Source organism: Thermochaetoides thermophila (genome assembly GCF_000221225.1).
Source record: "Thermochaetoides thermophila DSM 1495 unplaced genomic scaffold scf7180000011818, whole genome shotgun sequence".
Classification (NCBI taxonomy): Eukaryota; Fungi; Ascomycota; class Sordariomycetes; order Sordariales; family Chaetomiaceae; genus Thermochaetoides; species Thermochaetoides thermophila.
This window is the reverse complement of record NW_006383034.1, coordinates 2,475,239-2,496,054: the sequence shown is the minus strand read 5'-3', so window position 1 is coordinate 2,496,054 and position 20,816 is coordinate 2,475,239. Positions and strand designations below refer to the sequence as shown.

At 53.0% G+C, this 20,816-nt stretch overlaps 6 protein-coding genes across 6 annotated transcripts; 3 read left to right on the top strand and 3 right to left on the bottom strand.

The window, feature by feature from the left end:
- Positions 1 to 505: 505 nt before the first annotated feature.
- Positions 506 to 1,687, top strand: CTHT_0046730 (uncharacterized protein; the record flags this gene model as incomplete). The annotated part of the gene is made up of 2 exons (XM_006694988.1): positions 506 to 778; positions 857 to 1,687. The coding sequence occupies 2 exons, from the start codon at positions 506 to 508 to the stop codon at positions 1,685 to 1,687; spliced, it is 1,104 nt and encodes a 367-aa protein (XP_006695051.1).
- A 63-nt stretch (positions 1,688 to 1,750) lies between these two features.
- On the bottom strand, positions 1,751 to 3,886 carry CTHT_0046720 (uncharacterized protein; the record flags this gene model as incomplete). Its single annotated transcript, XM_006694987.1, has 1 exon — positions 1,751 to 3,886. One exon carries the CDS (start codon positions 3,884 to 3,886, stop codon positions 1,751 to 1,753), a length of 2,136 nt encoding a protein of 711 aa, XP_006695050.1.
- A 697-nt stretch (positions 3,887 to 4,583) lies between these two features.
- On the bottom strand, positions 4,584 to 7,540 carry CTHT_0046710 (uncharacterized protein; the record flags this gene model as incomplete). The annotated part of the gene is made up of 4 exons (XM_006694986.1): positions 4,584 to 5,618; positions 5,685 to 5,871; positions 5,932 to 7,121; positions 7,193 to 7,540. The coding sequence occupies 4 exons, from the start codon at positions 7,538 to 7,540 to the stop codon at positions 4,584 to 4,586; spliced, it is 2,760 nt and encodes a 919-aa protein (XP_006695049.1).
- Positions 7,541 to 8,981: 1,441 nt separating this feature from the next.
- On the top strand, positions 8,982 to 10,443 carry CTHT_0046700 (uncharacterized protein; the record flags this gene model as incomplete). The annotated part of the gene is made up of 2 exons (XM_006694985.1): positions 8,982 to 9,410; positions 9,604 to 10,443. 2 exons carry the CDS (start codon positions 8,982 to 8,984, stop codon positions 10,441 to 10,443), a joined length of 1,269 nt encoding a protein of 422 aa, XP_006695048.1.
- A 1,460-nt stretch (positions 10,444 to 11,903) lies between these two features.
- On the top strand, positions 11,904 to 14,537 carry CTHT_0046690 (uncharacterized protein; the record flags this gene model as incomplete). The annotated part of the gene is made up of 3 exons (XM_006694984.1): positions 11,904 to 13,306; positions 13,364 to 14,066; positions 14,133 to 14,537. The coding sequence occupies 3 exons, from the start codon at positions 11,904 to 11,906 to the stop codon at positions 14,535 to 14,537; spliced, it is 2,511 nt and encodes an 836-aa protein (XP_006695047.1).
- A 2,811-nt stretch (positions 14,538 to 17,348) lies between these two features.
- Positions 17,349 to 20,375, bottom strand: CTHT_0046680 (uncharacterized protein; the record flags this gene model as incomplete). Its single annotated transcript, XM_006694983.1, has 1 exon — positions 17,349 to 20,375. The coding sequence occupies one exon, from the start codon at positions 20,373 to 20,375 to the stop codon at positions 17,349 to 17,351; it is 3,027 nt and encodes a 1,008-aa protein (XP_006695046.1).
- Positions 20,376 to 20,816: the final 441 nt, after the last annotated feature.

Genomic DNA, 20,816 nt, shown 5'->3' with positions numbered 1-20,816 from the left:
TCGCGGCATTTGCTTGCATGCAATCATTGTGTGGGCAGGACGGGTATGAATGTTAAGATATACCCTATCATGGCATATAATGTTGAGTTTTTGTATGTTGCTGGTTTACAGTAGTATAATCATTAATTGAGCTTCGACGTACTCGCTGGTTTTCTGTCCTGGTGATTCGTGAACATGTCGGCATCGCAACATTCGAAGCATCGAGGCTCCCCAGCAAGACCCTGCGACCACCGAACTCCAATTTCCCCGTCGTCAAAAGAAGCTTTTGAGGCTGCTGCAAGAGGGTCTGATCTCGAGTCTGAGCGCAACCGTGATGAGGTGATCACCCAACAACCGACCTAAACTTTGTTTCGACGAGGGATGACAACCCTAACCCTAATCGGCAACAATCAGCCCGATCGACATCCGCGGTAACTGCCCCTCTCTCTCACATCATCTCTCAAGCTCGCTCATTCATTCATTAAGCCACTTTCTGGCATCTACAATACGAGGAGCCGAAGTCGAAATGAGTGAATCCCAGTCCCAAGACCCCAAACAAAAAACCGCCCTCGTCCGGCACGATGATGCCGAGGCCTTCGTGATCTCCCTCCTCCAAGCCGAGGGCGTCCGTCCGGATGACGCCAAGGTTGTGGCCAAGGCGCTCGTGCAAGCCGATCTACGTGGTGTAGAAAGCCATGGAATTAATCGCATCCCATCATACCTGGCGCGGATCAGAACGGGGGGGATTGATCCGTTGGCGGTGCCGACGGTCGAGATGGTCACGGGGTGTGTGGCAAAGGTACGTACTAGCCTCGACTTAGACCACGCACCCAATCCCCCTCCCCCGCCGTAACTAAACTAACACTCCTTTCCATAGGTGGATGGGCACAACGCCCTCGGGCCTCTCCCTTCCCTTCTCGCCGTCCGCACAGCCATCACTCTCGCCAACCAACACGGCATCGGCCTCGTCGGCGTCTCCCACTCCAACCACTTCGGCATGTCAGCCTGGCTGGTCCGCGAAGCCCTAGACGCAGGCTACATTTCCCTAATCTTCACCAACTCCTCTCCCGCCTTACCGCCTTGGGGCGGTCGCGTCCCATTACTGGGAGTCTCCCCCATCGCGGCGGGTGCTCCCGCCGGTGAGAAGTCTGGCGTGCCATTTTTGCTGGACATGGCTCCTAGCGTGGTGGCTAGAGGGAAGGTTCATAAAGCGATGAGGAGGGGTGAACAGATACCCCTTGGGTGGGGGTTAGACTCGAAAGGGAGGGAGACGACCGATCCGAGGGAGGTTATTAACGGGGGGTGGATGATGCCTATAGCGGGGTACAAAGGGACGGGGTTGGCGATGATGATGGATGTGTTTGCCGGCGTGTTTACTGGGGCAGCGTTTGCGGGAGATGTGACGGGGCCGTATGATACGAGCGGGAAGCCCGGAGAGGTGGGGCATTTGGTTGTGGTGATGAAGCCGGATTTGTTTGTGAGCGCGGAGGAGTTTAGAAGGAGGATGGATGTGTTATATGAGAGGGTGGTTGGGTGTGAGAAGGCTGAGGGAGTAGATAGGATATATTTCCCGGGAGAAATCGAGCAGTTAACGGAGGAGAGGAGGATAAGGGAGGGAATTCCGTTCGTGCAGGATGAGATTGATGCGTTGAACCGGGAGGCCGAGAGGTTAGGCGTGGAGAAAATTAAAGTGGTTGAAAACCCCTAGCGTCTGCTATCCAAAGATAGAATCTCATAGATGGGGGTGTCATTTTGATCGGCTGTTGATAACTTAGACAAACGTCGCGTACTGTGTCCAGAAATCATCGCTCACAAATGCCATGGGCCTCTCCAAAAGACCTAATCGATATGCGTCATGCATATGTAGCGACCCTTTCAGCGCAATTAAAAACTCGGGACACCCCATCTCTTCCTCTGTCATCTCTCTGCGCCCGAGTGCCACTTCCTTCAATCCCCGGTTCATTCTCTTGCCCAACTTCAGGCAGGTTATCTCATGTTGGGCATCGGGCTGATGCACAGGGATGACGCGGAATCCCATCTCGTTTAGCCACTCAAATTCAGTGTCCCCTTGGTCTGGGCTTCCCGGTCGGCGCACCACTGGATATGCATACAATAAGACCTCGCCGAGACCATGCGGATTTGCGCTTCGTTGGCACAGATATGTCGTCAGTTCACCGGCGGTCGTATACGTCAGATAGGGAGGGCGCAGGAACGTGTTTCGGTCATATTCCATCCATAGCTGCAACCGCAGCACTTTGAGACGCGGGAAGGAGGCGATAACGTCGAGTGATTCGAATGGCCAGCTACAAAAATCCTCCAAGCTGTTGCCCCTTCCCGTTGATGGCGATGAACTAGCCGGTTCATCTTTGGGGTCACGATAGATTGCCAACGCTAAGGTATGCAAGTTGGGGAAGCTGTTGCGCAGAGTGACCAGCTCAGCCTGGCTGACTACCACATCCTTCCTGCGGGCAGGCATTCTGAGAATGGTGAGAGAGCATAGAGTGCATGCATGGAGCTTGAGGTGTGTCATGAGCTCAGGATCACTGAGGGGAGACCATCCCAGGCTGAACGCTTTCAGTCTAACCGACGGTGGCAGGCTCACCAAGAACTCTTTGAGGCTCTGCTTGACGGATTCTCTGACAACGAGCTCTTCGTGGTCCCAAACGCTCACAATTTCTAGCTTATTCAGAGCAGTCAGGTGGGGCGCAAAGCTGACAAAATGGCGAATCTGGCTTTCGTAGAACGAGAGAGAGCGTAGCAGCGACCAATTGAAATAGCTTTTCCAGTAGAGAGCCTCTGAAGTTAGTCCTTCCGTAGAGGCATTACGCTCATAGCTTCCATCAGGAAGAAGGTACCCCCATCCATAAGTCACAATGCTCAGTGCTTCCAGGGGCTGAAAGACTTCTCCAGGCTGGAAGCCGAAGCCACAGTATCCGCTATCTGGCCTGTAGAGATCGCGAGCCCAGTTGCGTGGCCATCGTTTCGTCCTTCGTAATGCTGATGAATAATAAGGCAGCGCGATCTTGATGTCAATGGATAGCTCGCGCAGCCGACAACATCCGAGCAGGAGCTGCTTAATGGGTCCCTGTGTAAGTGAGCGAATGTCGTCTGCGTTAAGGTCCGAACATTTAATGCATAGGCTAGTGATATTGCTCAATAGCTCGCTGCGCCTCAACGTGTCAGGGAGAAGCTGTAGCAGTTTGTACATTCTATGTTCCTCATATTTGTCGTTGGAGCTTGCTAACAAATCATATCTTCCCAAAGACATAAGCGACAGCTTGACCTGGACAGGTGGTTTCTTGTCGCGCAGGAAGTCCAACAGGAAATCGGGCATCGCGCTACAACCCCAGCAGAGAGAGCGCAACCCAGTCATCTTAGGAATAGCATCTTTCAGCTGGTGCCAAGCAAGGCATGCCAGCTCTGGCCCCTCTGACATGTCAGAATCGACGCTATACGAGAGCGGAGACGTCTTTAGCTTGTCAGGGATATACACGTGCATGTCCCAGCTAACGTAGACATTTAATTCGCGGACGGCGGGCAAAAATCCATTGTCGATGATGGATTGCAGGAGTTTCACATGACGCTGAAGACGACAGTAGTCTGGCAGCATACCCTGGCCGAGGTCCAGAGGAAAGGTTTCTGATATGAAGAAAGACAGACTCCGGTACTGAACATAGCGGGCCGCCTTATAAAGCAATGAGCATACCAAAGCAAGATGTTTCAAACTTTGCCCAGAGAGCGCACCAAGATGCTCGGTGATCAGCAGCAGCAGCTCTGCGTCCAAACGGGCCAGGGATGGTTTTTCTGGATATTCAGCTTGAATAGGCTGTGCTTGGATGACCACACCGATGGTCGGTTTGGAGGAGGCAACCAAGCCAGTTGCCCAGCGGAGCGGTTGGAGCGACATTTGGATTTGGGGTCAAGGTGTTGGAAAGTCAGTCCGGTGATTCGGGTGTTAGCAACCTTAGGTCATTAGCAGAGAAGCTGAGAACTCGTCCAAGTACCCCAGATGCATCGGAAGCAACAAACTGCAGTTTGGCTTTGCTAGTCTTGCGTGAGACGCGAATGCAAAGTCGGCCATGCTGCAGCGTAGGATGGGCTGATTCAGTGTGGTATAGTGTGATTTGTTTTGCTTACTTCTTAACGTATTTGTATTGTCTTGACAGGTTTTTTTGTTAAGACACTAAGAAAAGATATTTCGGGACATTTTCTGGATGAGCGATCAGCACCGAAATTCGCCGGACGGATTGTCGAGTTGAGTGGCATTTGTATCCGAGTTCAAGGTATACTGAGTCTGATGGAAAAGTCTGCCTACATCTGACAAGCAGGCTTTAAGAAGACCAAACCAATCGATAGTTGTTGTCGAGACTCTTGAAAACCACCTTGAGTTCTCCTTGGCGCTAGCGTGCGCAGATGATGACACGTGAATGTCACGTGATGAATGGTTTTCGGATAACGCCCAAGAGCACGAGTCCTGTCAGAGAGCAGATGTCATTCAAATAAGAGCCATCTTCGTTGATTAAAGATGTCCGAATATCCAAAATCACGTCGGACTCCTCCCACTAGTTAGCTATCCAAATGTTCCCCTGCCATTTCTCACTCCATCAGTATGGTCTCTCGACATCATCCCTTCCTGCATCACCCACATCGCCCACATTTCTCCCTCCTCCATCATCCCCTTTCCCAGGCATACCCCATTCATCCTTCTCCCCTGGTAGCACAGGCAAATGCGGATCGCGAATCGGCCCGTCATCACCGCCATACGGACACCCGTTAAACCACACCCAACCCAACCCCGTCTTCGGCTCAACAACCACCATATCCGCTCTGTCCTGCCCTCCAAGATTCACAAAATGCAAATTCTCCCCCATCGACGCCCCCTGGTAGAGTTTCCCCTTAGGTTCCCACCAAAACGAGCTCCCTGAGATCTGTCTCGGCCCCATGTTATACCAAACCTCGGTTTCGCCCGTGAACCTATCAACCCAGAGGAAGTCGGCTCTGCCATCGCCATTGACGTCCGCGAAGCGGTGCTCGGCCCTGTCGCGCTTTTCGCTGAACTTTATTTGGGATTGCCATTGCAGGCCAGATGGCTTGTTCAGCCAGCCTGTGACGCGCCCGTTGGGTTCCAGGCAGAGGTAGTCAACTCGTCTGTCGCCATCAATGTCTGCGAAACGGATGCCGAGGTCGGTAGGACCGACGCCCCAGCCTTGAGTACATCCAGACGAGACGACCCGTGTTCTAGGGGAGAAGGAGAACATGTCAGTTGTTTGGTCCCAGCGCGTAAAGTATACATCTAGGGAGCCTGTCTTCTTGTCAGTGATGATTACGTCGCATTTCCCGTCGCCGTCCCAATCTCCGAGATGGATTGCACCGCGTGAAGTGCCAGATAGGTCGAGAACGACGCCCTTGTCGACCCAGCCGGAGTAGTCTGTGTTGGGAGGGGCGTTGCGGTTGCGGAAGATGGTCAACTTGCTGGTGTGGTCGATGAAGACATAGTCGTCGTTACCGGTGCCCGTCATATCGCACCAACGGGCACCGTCGCCTTTTTGATGTGCACCGCCACCGCCGGTGTTGCGCCAGGCTAGGATTTGGTAGTCGCAGTGGTTGGGCGAGGGTCTGGTACATTTGACGTAAACATACTGGTTAGAAGGGTTAGTATGCGGAGGAAAGTATTGGCGAAAAGGGGATGAGATGGCTGAACTCACATCGGCACGCCCACTTCCATAGATCTTCGCAAAACGGATCTGAGATCTCGCGCAGGTCTCGCCCATACCAGCATGTGTTACTCCGGCAGGATCCCAGACCGGGATGAGACCCTTGTTAGAACCCCTCTGGTTGATGTAAGCCGTGACCTTCCCAGTGTCGTCCAGCCAAAGCCAGTCGGCTCGAAAGCTGTGTTGAACAAGGCTCAAGTCAGAATATCGCAAACGAAGCAAAGATAAGGACACTTACTCCCCATTAAGGTCAACCAGCCTAACCCCGTCAATATTCCCCATTCCCTTTCCCTTAAATACCGGCTTCCCATCTCCAATGTCTTGCCAGGATGCCGCCATGTCGCCTACTCCGCCATTCCTCCAGCAGTAGATATCGCCATTCCCCGCTAAAACGCAGTAATCAAGCCTCCCATCCCCATCAATATCACCCAGACGAACATTTTCTAACGAATACCCGCTCGGCGCAGTCTTATACAACCCAACGTTTCTAAACACAGGCGGCTTCCCCCCATCGTTGATAGCGACATACATATTTCCACTTTGGTCGATGAAAATAAAGTCGTCTAGTCCATCGTTATTGACATCCCCCCATCGAATCGCCCTCTGCGGGCAGGGGATGGCTTTGAGCGACGGAATCTGTGTCTTCTCACCGAACTTCCCATCTCCCAGATTTTCCCGGTACCAAATCTCCCCCTGTCCCTCACTAAACACAAGATCATCCAACTCTCCGCCACGACCAGCCCCATTATTCACCAGCTGCGCAAACCACACCATATCGTCTCCATCATACGTCCCCGTGTGAATAACCCCCATCGCCTGGGAATTATGGATATACCTCCCATCATCCACAATCCTTGGTGACAGGGCTTTAAGAACCTGCATCGGACTTCTTGCATCCAGATTCCCGCTTCCGTACCTCTTATCGCAAGTCTTCTCCCCAGCTTTGGCATCGCTGAAGTCAACATCTTGATCCGGCGATGCCAGCCACCCGTTCCTGTAGGCCTGTTTTATCCCCTGATACCACTTCGCCGCCATCTTTCCATACCCCGCATCATTTGGATGCGTCCCATCAGGTATATCCTCCATTGTTAGGAACCCGTCCGCAAAGTCAACCAGAACAAGGTGCCTGCCATTGCTCGTGAACTCCTTTGCTAGATCACGCAGTTGCCTGTTAATCAGCAGCACGTGCATAGGGCTTGCAGTGTTTGGAAGGAGTGTCGACAACAGCACAGTCACGTTTGGCACGGTATCGAAGATGTAGCTAACCAAATCGCGCATGCGATCCCCCGCCGACGCAACATGATACCCCTGCGTGGCATCATTCGTGCCCGCGTTGATGAGGACAACGTTGGGTTTATACCGCGGCACGACGAGGCGTGCGCGGGAATGTACTTGGTCGATGCGGTAGCCTGGCCAGCCTTCTACGTCCTACCAGCTTTGTTCAGCCTGTGTTCACCTGATCGGATGATCGGGGGAGGAGAAAGGGGGGAAAGACCTACACGATCGTTCATGTTCCCACCTGCGCGGCTGCCCACCATGTTGACGCTCCAGCCATCGAAGCGGAGCTGGTCGCGCAGCGGTTTGCGGTAGCCGTTGCCGGTAGTGGAGCCTGTACCCCAGGTGATGGAGGCTCCGAGGGGCAGGATACGGAGATAGAACGGGTGGCCCGAGGTTGTAACACTGTTGTTGACATTAGGGGTGTCGTCGGAGCGGATGGTCAGGGGCTCTAGGCCTGGGGAGATAGAGGAGCTGTGGTCGACAATGATTGCTGGGTGAGCTGCAAGGGAGTGAATACAGAAAAGCAACAGACACCCGGCGTAGGCCAGAGAGTTACTTGAAATTCTCATTTCTGTTTTTCTTTTCTTCTTTCACTGAAGAAACCTGACAATTTCCCAGGAAGTAGCAATTGCTTTGCAAGAGTGCACAGGTAACCAGATATAATCACGAGTAATCACAATTGCTTGACTTGCAGAGGTCGAAGAATCATATTTCATATGCAAACACTCAGCATCTTGATGATGTATGAGAAATTCGGCCATGGAGAGACACTGTCAATGAAGTGTTCCATGTCCGGCTGACAAGTCTTCAGCTAATTCCTACATGTCTTTTACATCTACTTCTACTTCAGGAAGGTAAGCTTCTAAGAAAGCCAAGATTAGACGAAAATACCACCCAAGTAGCGACCTTAGAATCGCAATATAAAACATCTTTTGCTGAGCCCAGCAACGATTCCATGAGCCAGTCTGAATCTCAGGGTCGGTGGAGAGTTGAGCTGAGTCAATGGCAGCCAGTGAGGTAGTGCAGTGCAACCGATGTTTTTAAAGCTCTCAATAGCACTTGAATAGATCGTCACCAGTATGTGCTGGGCAGACTGGTGCTTCACTACTCAAGAATAGGACGCTTTCCCTCATCCATGCAAAAGTGGCATCAAGGAAGCATCAACCGCCACTTGCACCACGCAAAAAGACTGATAACGCGAACTTAATACTGCTTCCGGAAGTGTTTTACATGCTGAAATAAGGCTGTTTGCTGTGTACATGTTTATCCCTTGCTCCTTTAGCCAGCGTGTGGTCTGAGGGTCATCTACCAGTAGCCGAAACATGACTCAGCGGCCAAGTCAGGCACAGATGCCGATGTCTCTGTTCAGAAAAAGAATCACAACTAGACAATCTGCCTATCTGAGGCAATAGCATGAGTTAAAACTTCAAGCAACACACACTGTCTCACTGGGTGAGAGCAAACGGCTCAGGACGGGGATGTCCACTTTTTCATCGTCACGCATGGGCCTTCTCGTGAGCTAAACTACACTATCAGAGAGCTTATCTCTGTGAGATAGTCTTGCGTACTTGGCCTTGATAGATTCTAAGCCTCACCAAGTTTTGAGGGACAACGGTGCAACGTTTCTTCACTGCCACCAGTCTCAAAAGTTTGGACATTGGACATGACTGCGTCTTTGCTTCTAATGGCTCACTTGACTCCAAGGTGCTCTACGGCAGAGTTATTCCCAATTCCACTGTCACCCAAATGGCACTAGAACAATTTCTCACCAGCAACTGTCATAGGGACGTTGATGCTTTTTCTCCTTCCCTCCCAATTTGTTTACTTTCTCTCCCCCGTTGTCATAGCACCCAGGGGTGTCATCGCCAGGAACCCCACCGCCAAGCCAATGCCCCACTAAACCGACGTGGGACCAATCGTACCGCAGCGGCTCTGCGACCTGTGCTGCGACAGCGCATCCAATTTCCATCACAGCCGATCCGCGATCGCGTGAACCGCGTCTCTCCATCGATGGCAGGAGGATCTCGCAAATCACGAAGCGTCGCCGGCGGCCCCGCGGCCCCCAGCACAACCCTCGTCCTCGACAATGGCGCTGACACGATCAAAGCCGGGCTCATCCCGACCGGGAGCAGTGGTGGCGACGACAATACCCCGACCCAGCTGCAGCCGCGCATCATCCCCAACTGCATCGCGCGCGACCGGCACAAAAAGATTTACGTCGCATCCGAGCTAGACAAGTGTCGCGATTTTGGGGAGATGGCATTTCGACGACCGGTCGAGAAGGGGTACATCGTGAACTGGGAGGCGCAGAAGGAAATTTGGGAGAGGGAGTTTTTTGATGAGAAGGCGCCGTTGAGATGTGATCCCGCAGAGACGAGGCTCGTGTTAGCTGAACAGCCAAACGCGTTGCCTGCGTTGCAGACGCATTGCGATCAGATGGTTTTTTGAAGAGTTTGGGTTTGCAAGTTATGTTAGGGGAATTGGTGCGTGTGCTCTCTTCTAGTGGTCGTCTTGTGATGCCAATGCCTAACCTACTTGTCTCTCCCCCCCCCCCCCCTTCTTTAAAAATTTAGGCCCCGCATTTAATGCCTACCAAGACATCCAATCTATCTTTCAAACTCCCTGCGACCAGAATATGCCCGTAACCCTTCCCGCCGAGATTATGCTGCTCATCGACTCAGGCTACTCCCACACCACCATCACTCCACTCCTGCAAGGCCGTCCGCTCCACCCCGCCATCCGCCGCCTTGACGTCGGCGGCAAGCTCATGACCAATTACCTCACGCGTCTAATCTCCATGCGCCACTTCGACATGCGCAATGAGACATATGTCGTGAACGAGATGAAAGAAGCGGCGTGCTATGTGTCGCTGGACTTTAAAGGGGATCTAGAGAAAACATGGAAGGGAACAAGAGATGAGAAACGGAAAGATTGGCTTACGGGCGCTGGGATCGCAAAGGACTACGTCCTGCCAGACTCGCATACACGCTTCCATGGTGTGCTGAGGGACTATGACCCGAACGCGTCCCGCGCGAGGAGGGGAATTCCGAATACGGAGGATGTGTTGACGCTGAGGAACGAGAGGTTTGTTGTGCCTGAGCTGCTGTTTCATCCGAGCGATATCGGCTTGCGGCAGCCGGGGTTGGCGGACTTGATCATGCAGTCGCTTTCAGTGCTGCCGATTGGACTGTGGCCAGGGTTGTTGGCGAATGTTGTTGTCGTTGGGGGGAACGCAAAGTTTGAGAACTTTATTCAGAGGTTACAGATGGAGTTGCTGGAGAGAGTGCCGACTGAGTGTGTGGTGCGGGTAGCTAGGCCGGAGAATCCAATTATCAGCACTTGGTTAGGGGCAAGCAATTTTGCTAGGCATGAGCATGTCGAGCGGCTGGCGGTTACGAAGCAGCAGTATGAGGAGTATGGAGCGGGATGGGTGGCTAGGAAGTTTGCTGCCGGGCTTGGGGTGGACTCCTGAGCTGGTGGAATGAAGCTCGTGGGTTCTTATATGAAGATTCTCGAGGTCCTCGGGAGAGGCGGGCGCTTACTGAAGCTCGGGCCTCAGACTCATGTAGGTTTGTTTTGTCTTCCGGCCGAATTGGTAGAACGTTGGGCTTACTCATCAAGATCTAGGTCTCACATCTCGAGAAGAATGTGCCATCTCCACGGTGATAGAGCTACAATCCAAAGAACGCCTAGCATGGGCCAAAGGGGGGTCCCTGTCCAATTTGTCTGCCAGGATGATAGGAGACACAGCCACCATTGATGCTGGCTCATCACTTGCTCTGGTCGCTTTGGGCTCAGAGCTCCGACATAAAAGCCCTGCTGGATCTATGAAACTGGACTTCAGGGCGTGGAACCGTGGAGGACAAGCAAAAAAAAACATTATAAAATGGCTTCTACTCCAAATTGGCCGGACACAATGGTGATCAAGTCACTTCGTTCCTGCCAGAGTTTGTGGAATCCGGTGGGAGGCCTATCTTGCCATGCATTCTAGAACTCCAACCCAACCCCAAAATTCGGGGCTGTGAGATGCATGATGGGATTGCGCAATAAAAAAGTTGGGATCGCGAACAAACACGTGGGGTGAGCGCGTGGATCCGCGTTGATTGGCATCGCGTATGCTCTGGTCGTTCCCTGAGTCGGTGAACTCAAATATGGAAGCAAAAGTGCAATCCATAGTTGATTGGAACGGAAATTGAGGGCACCTGTTCATAGATAGAATCATTGCTCTTCACACCCCCATCATACCTGCGGAAACTCTGCTGGAAAAAGCTGAAATTGCTTGGCCATGTTACGATGCAAAAATGTGTGTTTCAGAAGATGAGATCAGCCCATGCCAGATTCAAGTCTGACTTAGGACCTGTGGACCGGCACAGAACTCTGTCTTTCAGATGTGAACATAGCACCGGACGAAGCTTTCGATGGTGAGCTCAAAAAGCAAGTTTTCTTTTTTTTTTTTTTTTTTTACATGGAACATACATCCCAACTTTAGAACTTTTAGGAAAGGCTTTCGGAATTTGTCTCTTCATTGAAAACTATAACCTCTCTTGTAGGTATACATGCCTTCAGGTACCATTCTGCTTCATATCCTTCTCAACCGGAGCATGTTTCAAGTGTGAGATTTTGATGGGCGGTTCTAGCTGTGTATTTACCCCAGCGATCAGGTGTGTGGGGCTGCCTGGCACAGCCCCATATCTCGCCTACAATTCTTGGCGCCCCACTGTCCTCCAGGTCCCCGCGCTAAACCAATATTGATTGGCCTGTGATTGCCTGTGGGGCAACCGCTGCCCGACGGAACCACAAAAAATGTCTTCATGAGGAAGCAACTCTTCTTTTCTATCCATAACATCACACAACCCTCGCACTTTGCAATATCAATCAAACCGCGGGGACGCGTCGTCGTCGACAACCAACCATCAACCCCGAATCGACAACATGACGCGAAATCACAATCTACACAGCGATCATCGCTCATATCATGACCGCGGTCGTGGCCACGATCGTTACCATCGCACCAATCGCGGGCCGAGGTCTCGGTCCCCTCCCCGCGACCGCGACCGCGAGTACGCACGCGAGCACCTTCGTGATCCCTATCGTCCTCAGTCCCAGTCCTATGGTGACCGTAATTCTCGCGATGGCCGCGACGGTCGAAATGGCCGAGATGGTCGAGATGATTATGATACCTTCCGAGCTCGCGGTCAGGGCTCTCCGACTTCTACCGCCTTTTCTGGTCGAGGTGGTGATGATCGCTACCGACCTCCCCAAGGGGACTTCACATTTAGGGTCGACAAGCCAGCGGGGGTTCAAGAATCTGATACATACCGTCCACAGAACAATTCTGGTCGTAACGATCGCCGTCGAGGCTATTCTCCCAACCGCGACGCTAAGAGGAATCGCGGTGCGCAGAACCGGCGCGACCACCATTCCAGCCAGCCCTTTGGTGCCCGCCCGAGGCGGCCCATGTTCATCGCTGCAGAGCGTGAATTGCTAAAAGTCAACCACGAGACAGGAAATGAACAGCTTCTATATGACCCGTCTAATAGCGTTCAGTACCGACCTTTAGACGAGCTCACCGATTCGGAAGCCGAGTCTAATCTGAGCAACGAGGATCAACAAGATGGCGAGCCGGCGCACAAGCGTGCGCGTCTCAGCCTTGAACAGTCAGCTTCTGACAACAATGTTCCCAAGTGGTCGAACCCCGACCCGTACACTGCCCTTCCCATTCAACCGATTGAGCAGAAGAAGAAGAAGGATGTCGTTCAATTGATCCGGAAGGCCCGGATTCAGCCGGATCAACCTCGTGCTTCTCTTCCTGCCGATCTTGCTGACTTCATTGCTCTTGACGATGACGATGAAGACGAGCAAGAGAACACCAAGACAACCGAAGAATACGATGACGACTACGAGCCAACCTTAGACCTTGGCCCCTCTGTCGTCAATGTGCCCTCTCCTGCTCCCAACCAGGGAAGCCACATTGCTCCTGGCCCTGCTGACCAGTCGCCCGTCTTTGCCGACCTGTCGAAGCAGACCACCGCCAGTATGCCAGCTACGGCCAGCGGCACCGCCGTGGTAGAGGATGTGCCTGTGGAGAATCCGCAGCGGGTGGTGCGCCCACGTCTGCCTCGTGGTGTTCTCTTTGAAGATCCCACTCCTGCTATTCTTGGCAACAGGAAGCGCACATGGGATGATGAAATTAAGGTCCCGCATGCTACGTTAAAGAAAGCCTCTAAGATTCCGGCTTCTGGTGAGATTGTCGAGGCCTGGCGGCCTCGGGCTGACCTGAATCCTATCCCCTGGTTTCGGCCCAACGCCACGAACAGCGGTTCAATCAACGTTTTGTAAGTACTTTGTTGTTATCATTTGATCACTCAATCACGATGCTGACCCCCACTCAGGCTTCATAAAGAAGTTGCCGACTTTTATGCCTACGTCAAGCCTCGTGATTTTGAGGATCGGCTGCGCGGTGAGCTCGTCCAGGACCTGAAGCGGTTTTCTCGGCGTCTCTTTGGTGATGCTGAGGTCTATCCCTTTGGTTCCTTCTGTTCGGGCCTCTATCTGCCGAATGGCGACATGGATCTTGTCCTGATGTCCGACTTATACAAAAACGGCGGCCCTCCTCGTTATCACGACAACCACGCACTCTTCAAGTTCAGAAATGGCCTTGTTAAGGAAGGGATGATACATAACAACAACATTGAACTCATTCTACATGCCCGAGTCCCGTTGGTCAAGTTTGTCGAGAGGAAGACGGGTCTGCGAATCGACATCTCCTTCGAGAACCGGTCTGGCATTGTGGCCATCAACACCTTCCACAAGTGGCGTAACCTCTACCCGGGCATGCCTGCCCTCGTTTCCGTCATCAAGCATTTCCTGCTCATGCGCGGCCTCAACGAGCCGGTCAATGGTGGAATCGGCAGCTTTTCTGTTACTTGCTTGGTCGTTAGCATGCTGCAAATGATGCCTGAAGTGCAGAGCGGCAACATGGACACGCGTCATCATCTCGGTGAGCTGCTGCTCCGTTTCTTCGATTATTACGGCAACAGGTTCAACTACGAGGGTTTGGCCATTTCGCTGGATCCTCCTGCGCTTATTCCCAAGGTGAGCTATTTTTTTTTTTTTTTTCACTCGGAGAGCCATGGCTCGGCCTACTAACTCTGCCTATAGAACCAAGCGCCCCCGAAGCCCCAGCCAGGCCAGAGGAAATTTTGCATCATTGACCCCAATGACCCGACCAACGATATCGCCGGCGGTTCAAGCAACGCCCCACGCATCGTTGAGCTCTTTGCTGAGGCCTACAAAGAGCTCACCAGGAGGTTGGACCAAGTGGCTAAGGACCCGAACTTGGCCAACGTGAGCATCTTGGAGGTCATTCTGGGCGGCAATTACTCTGACTATGAGCGTCAGCGTCATTACCTGCAGCATCTTGCCAACGGCGGCGAGCCTTATTTCCCACCCTCCAGGCCGGCCAACAGTGGCAATGGGTATCAGCACCGCAATAATGGTGGCGGCTATCAAGGCCATAATCACGGTCGCTCTCGCAACCACGGCAGTAGTCGTCGGCGCCGTTAAGCTATCTTTGACTCGCTGCCTACTCTGACTTGAGTCGCTCAGTCTTGTTGCGAGTATTTGATTTGCCTTTACTTCTTGCATTTACCTTTCTCATGAATGATGAGTCGAGGTCTCTTGCATGATTCTTCGCGCTTGACGGCATTCGGATCAGTCATGGCGTGTGATGTTTTCTTATTTCTGAAGGAACGGTTCGGTATCATGGGATAGGAAAATTTGAGTGAGGGTTTACATCGCGATTTGGAATCACGGTATGGTGTTGGGACCGGCGAACAGGAGTTTGCGGCGGGATGGTCTGATGATGAGAGCATGCATCGCGATACCCCCCCCTTTTCTCTTACCTCTTATGACGGACGGTTTCTTTTCTTGTTGTTTCGTTTTTCGTTTCTGCTGAACTTTCCTCGCCACCAGTATAAATGCGCTCCGCGCCTGCTCACGCAACTCTCAAGAGCCTTTTCAGCTGGATCGGCGGCTACGATATGGGTCCGAGCCATTGGCTCTCTGACCCCCTAACCTTACCTTACCTTGTCGGATTATCTGTTCTGTTTACCTACCGGACCTTGTTCGGTTTATCTGTTCTTATTCTGTACATGTGCGCGGCTTTTTTTTTCACGAACTTTCTTACTCACCATATCGTCTGTATCATAGTGCGGTGGCGACGACCAGTTCGGTCGGTCGGTTTCCCGACCTCGACATCTCCAGTTTTCGCTTTTTGCGGACGGACATATTTGCGTCGTCGAAGTTACGGAGGAAACTTACCTGTCGCCATCTGCAACGGAACTTTCTTACGTCCTCCCCGCGATGAGCATCTCAATGTCACGCGAAGGGATGATATATACCTTACTAGCCGAGTTGGCTGTGTCTGAGTACTTACCTTACGTTAACGTACCTTACTAATGGATCGGCTCTTTAACCAACTTTCGTTCCCTCCTCAGTTCCTCCCCTTATAGTTTGAGTGACTAATTACAGGTTTATTTTTGGACGCTACAAATGATGTATACCAGGCAACAGGCTCATCATCTACTGACCTTTACAGGCGTCTAGAAGGGGGCTGGCTACCGTTCGATCTAGAGGCACAAGGTTTGTATATTTCACATCGCTAACTGACGTCTTAACTCCGATCATCGATCTCTCGCACGATCTGACCGGGTGTGTCTGAGAGATCGACTAACTGTGTGAAATGACTCCCTTACCTAAACCTACCATATCGACGTTCACGGTGGCTACTCCCCTCTCTCAACCCCCGCTTTTTCTTCACTGCATGCTGCGCTGATGGTGTGGCTGCGGGGAAGGATGAAGGTGGGAAGGGGAGGGGGGGGGAGGGGAGTGTAAGGTGGGAGGTCGAGAGAGGGAGGGGTTGCGGTATATCGTTTGGTTTGGATGGCTAGATCCAATCTATGAAGGAGGGGGATTGACATGTAACCTACCTACCTAACTGTCGCGGTGGTTTACGGTCGCTATTAATGGGGATAGAACAGGAATGCATTGGAAGGTTGTGGTTGTTACAGCTTGCTGAGCTTGGCCATCATCCATCCCTGTCCTGAGCTGCTTTCTATGCAAAACAGCCAGTGTAAGCTGTTCAAAGTCGACAGACAGGGCACAGGTTCTGGTTTTCCCAGCATTTGAACCAAAAAGGTGGCTAAGGTTCTGACAATGATTGATTTGCTGCCTGCAGATTGAAATAATGTTAAAAAAAAAGGGAGGTGGGGGGAGAAGGATTGGGTGACTGCCAGACACCACTCAGGTTCCATTCATCGGATAACAATGAAGATGGTCAGAACCTTGCTAGTATCTAGTTATACCGACTTACCAGGAAATCAGGAGGATGGGGTCGAGCAACAAGCCTGCGTGAACCTGTTCCATGATACACAAGGGATGCACAAAGGGGATGATGACGTCAGCTTGCTTAGGTCTCGAATGTCGAAGACCCCAATACCGACATCCACTTGCTCACTTCACACTACCATTTGAGAAAAAAAAAAAAAAAAACCTCAAGTCCGGACGGGTAAGTAGGTATCAATGATCGGTATCAATTCATAGAGTACCCATCACATACACTACCTTAACATCCTGCGACAACAACTTTATTAACACACATGGACTTCCTTTAGTTCAGTAAGTATAGCTCAGCGGGGTATGTTTAATACCATCCAATTCATCCATCCAGCCAGCCAGCCAACCTTCATCCTTCCTTTCCTCAATGCCCCAATCCTTACATCATTCATCCATTCGACCAGTCCAGTCAACAAATATATATATATATATATATATATATCCCGCACTCAAATCAAATCAGTGCAGATACCTCAGCCGAGAAAAGGAGAAAACGAATCTCCCGAAAGTAAGCTAGGTAGGTGCCGATTTTCGGGAGTGAGCAACTCCTAGCATCAAGAGGAATAGAAGCTTTCAAAAAAAAGGCTGAAAGGTTAAAAACAGAGGTATCGAATCGAAGCGAAGTAAGAACGATAAAACTCGTCAGCTGAACAGAAGGTAAGTAGCGGAGGAGGGTAGGCGGGCAAGGGGAATCTACAAATCGAAGAAGCGACGATGCAATGCAATACATGCTGAAGAAGTGAAATGCGAGGAAGAACAAGATTAGAAAAGGAAGAAAACAAAAATAAAGGAGGTATCGAATCGATGATATGTGCGTGCAGAGTGCAACAGGTAAGTAAGTGAACATTTCCCCTTCCATTCCCTTTCCTTTGGTCCCTTTCCAGCTTGTGTGTTACAAAACAACCAGATTCTTGATGTAAAGTGATGCATGTTGCTTAAAGGAGAAGACATTGGCCCTCTTCAAGGAGGTTAGAGATCAATTCAAATCATGCCTCCCGGTACCTCAAACGGCGGCCTCGTCTTAGACACCTCGGTCCTCCTTCTCGGATTAATCGGTGGCACCGGCGGCGGCACCTGCGGCGCCCCACCACCAGACCTACTATTTGACCTCGACCGCGTCCCCCCATTCTCGTATCCCCCCGATTGCTGAGGCGGCTGTGGAGGAGGGTACTGCGGGGGTTTGCCCACCGGCGCCGGGAATGTACCGGACCCGAGAGCAGGGGACTGCCCTGCTGAGGCAGATGTTTGTCGGGAGCGGGTTCCAGCTGGGGAGAGGGGTACGCCATTGCCGTAGGCATTGTGTAGGTTGTTGTTAGAACGCTGACGCTCGAGGAGGGGGGAAGTTACGGGCGAGGGACCGGTGCGGGTGAAGGGGTGAGAAGGCATCATAGGCGAGGTCTTAGCGTCGGCTGGGGAGCGGCGGTAGTCGGGGGAGAAGAGGGGAGGACGGCTGCTGGAGCGGCCTTCGCTGGTTTCAGAGCCGGAGCGGCCACGTTCGCCGGACGTGCGTGAACCGTTGCAGCCGTATTCGTCGGTCGGGCCGCGGTACGAGACGAGGGGCGGACGGCGCTCCCTGCTAGGGGTGCGCTGCTTGGAACCCTGCTCGCCATTCACTCCGCCCTGGGTCTGGCTGATCTGGTGGCGGGCGAGCATCTCGAGTTCCTTGCGCTTTTGCAGCTCGCGACGAGCCTGGCGGAAAGCGCGCAGACCGGGATGGGTGTTGGCGTCATCTTCCTTCGACTCACTTTCGGACTCATGGACCGCATCTTCCTTGACGGTCTCCTCCTTCATGGTCTCGAGGGGCGGGAACTCCTCGCCTAGCTTGTTCGACGAGGGCGGGTTGCTGGTGGTGCCGCCGATGCCGAGGATCTTGAACGGCTTGGACGGGCCGGTGACCATGTTCCGACCGCGGTCGATGAGCGAACCGCGGCTCGACTTTGGCTTAAGAATGCCGAGAGGGTTGGACGAGGGCTGAGGAGCCAGATTGGGGGAATCCGACCCCGGCATGGGAGACGCAGCTCTACTGCTGTCTGACTCGACATACGAGGTCAACTTCTCCCGGACGCGGCGACGAGCGTCGGCCAGCTGGGTGGCAAACTCGTCCTGCTCCTCGTCTGTGACGATGTTGTTGCCGCTGCGGTCGGGCAGATCAGAGCTCACGACGTCGCTCTTGCGCTGGGTTTCGCCCAAACGCTTCTCACCACTACTGTCCGACCCGACGCTATAGTACGAGGCAGTCCATTCCTTCTCCCGCGAGCTCCCGGCCGACGACCATGCATTTGACCGAGAGTCGTTCGAAGAGGCCGTGGCGGTGTTAGAAGTTAGGCTTGAATGCAAGTTCGAGCTAAGGTTGAGGCGGGAGTCCAGGTCGGCACTGAAGCCAGTAACGGCAGACTCCACGCTTTCGCTACGCAGGTGTCGAAGCACCAGGCCGCTGAGACCAGAGGCGGGACCCAAGGTGGGAGAGTCGATGGGCTCAGGATCTTTAGATGTCTCAACGGAGATGGTTGGCTTCAGGGCAGGAGACAAGGCTTTGCCGTTGGTGCTGGCAGTCGACGGCGTCGGCAGCGAAGGCTGTCTGAAAGCTGGGTGATCCTTATCCGACGGCCGTTCGAGCTGAAGCTCGGGCAGCATGGCAAGGCCGTTCAGGCTGAGACCAGTGGACGGAGTGCTCTCGATCTCGGCGACAGGAGTAGGGGGAAGCCTCTCCTGCTGTAGCGAGGGTCTTGGGGACGTGATACCAGACTTAGATTCCGCGGGCCGCGATGACGTCGTGGCATTGGACTCTGTCCTTTGTCTCTGTGTGGAACTCTCCTTTGTCTGTTGAAGCATTTGCAGGCGTTGAACATACTGAGACTCGTCGTACGTCTGAGCTGAGGACTTTTGGAAGAGGCTTGTCGCCGTCACCTTGGCATCTTTCGAGAGGAGGGAAGGCAGGCTGTGTTCGCCAGACTCGCTGATAGGCGGGCTCAGGGGAGGAAGACCCCCGACATTGGACTTGTCTGTCTGCACCTTTATGCCAGTCGGCTTGGATTGATCAGCGGTCTCTGAATTCGAGGCATCCCGGGCAAACGGGCGCTGGCGAGTCAAGCTTTCGAGACGCGACAGACCAGGGGCCGGCTCAGTCGAATCCTGGTTGACAGTCTCATACAGCTTACGGGTCCTCGTTACCACGCGCTCACCAGCAGGTGTAGATACGGCTGTTGTGGGCGCTGTGGAAGCAGGCTGGGAAGTGATGGAGGATGCGGCGGTCGAGTTACGGGCAGCCGAACCGGAGGACGTGGTGGTCGAGGTTTCACGTTTCCGGTTGTAGCTGACAGGAGATTCGGAACGGCTTTGCTCGGTCTCTTCCTCGGCGTCATCTGTTGATGATGTGTTGTTGAGGCCGTTCTGCTCAGCGTAAAGCCTCTCCCTCTCTTCGCGACGCCAGCGTTGGAAAGCCGAGAGAGAAACATCGTCTTCGTACAGGGCACGACCACCCAGGCCACTGGTCGAGCCGGCGGGGATCTTGTAGATCTTTTGCCGACCACCAAAGAGCACGTTGCCTTCGCCCGGCCTCCCGCGGTTCAGAATACTGCCGGTGTAATTCGTCGCGTCATCAGAAACAGTCGAATCACGCGCGGCCTGGGACGAAGCCCTGATCGACTCGACCTCAGCGATGTCGGACAGACCAGTGCTGGCACCGCCGCCAAAGCCGAAGTCGGCCAGCCGAGACTGGCGTTTAGGGAAGAGCACGCTGTCGTCGCTGGCCTTGCCGATCTTGGTGTTCGGGTCATCCTGCTCCCTCAGCATGGAAAAGCGGGCCGAGAGGCTGGGCATCAGCAGACTCGTGCGGAAGTTGTCGTCGGATGGCAAGGCATTGGCCAGGTCAAATTCTTTCTTAGGGATCTCTTCCTGGTGTTTCTTGTCCTTCTTGCGCAGGAAGTTTCTCGTTGTCTCCGACTCCTCACTGCGGCGGGGCGCAGCCAGGTCGTCCTTGGCTCTCTTCAACCTGAAGCGACTCATCATTTTCGTGGGTCAACTAACTATGGGAAAGAAGCGGTTGGCAAGTCTGGACCTCAGAGAGGCAGCTGTGCCGGCTTCATGTAGTCAGATGCGCTGGATGAATGCTCCTATCCCTAGCGCACTCTCGCCACGGAGCTGAGGATGAGTGGCTCGGCTCTACACAGCATTCAGTCGTCAGTTTACTTTGAATGACATTGTTTGGATTATTGTTTGGCAAGCTGAGCTCTTGCAGATGTGGGCTGCAGCGCGTCTGTTTGTATCACGGCCTCTCGGCCGCATGATTAATGATGCAGCACTACACATCAAGGGCTCCTCAGCTAAGGGAAAAAAAAAAAAAAAACTAAACAAACAAAAATATCTGGATTCAATCCCGGGAACACTCACCAAACCGCGGTAGGTAGTCTCGTGCCCGTCGGGGCGACAGTCGTCACCGAACCGCCAATT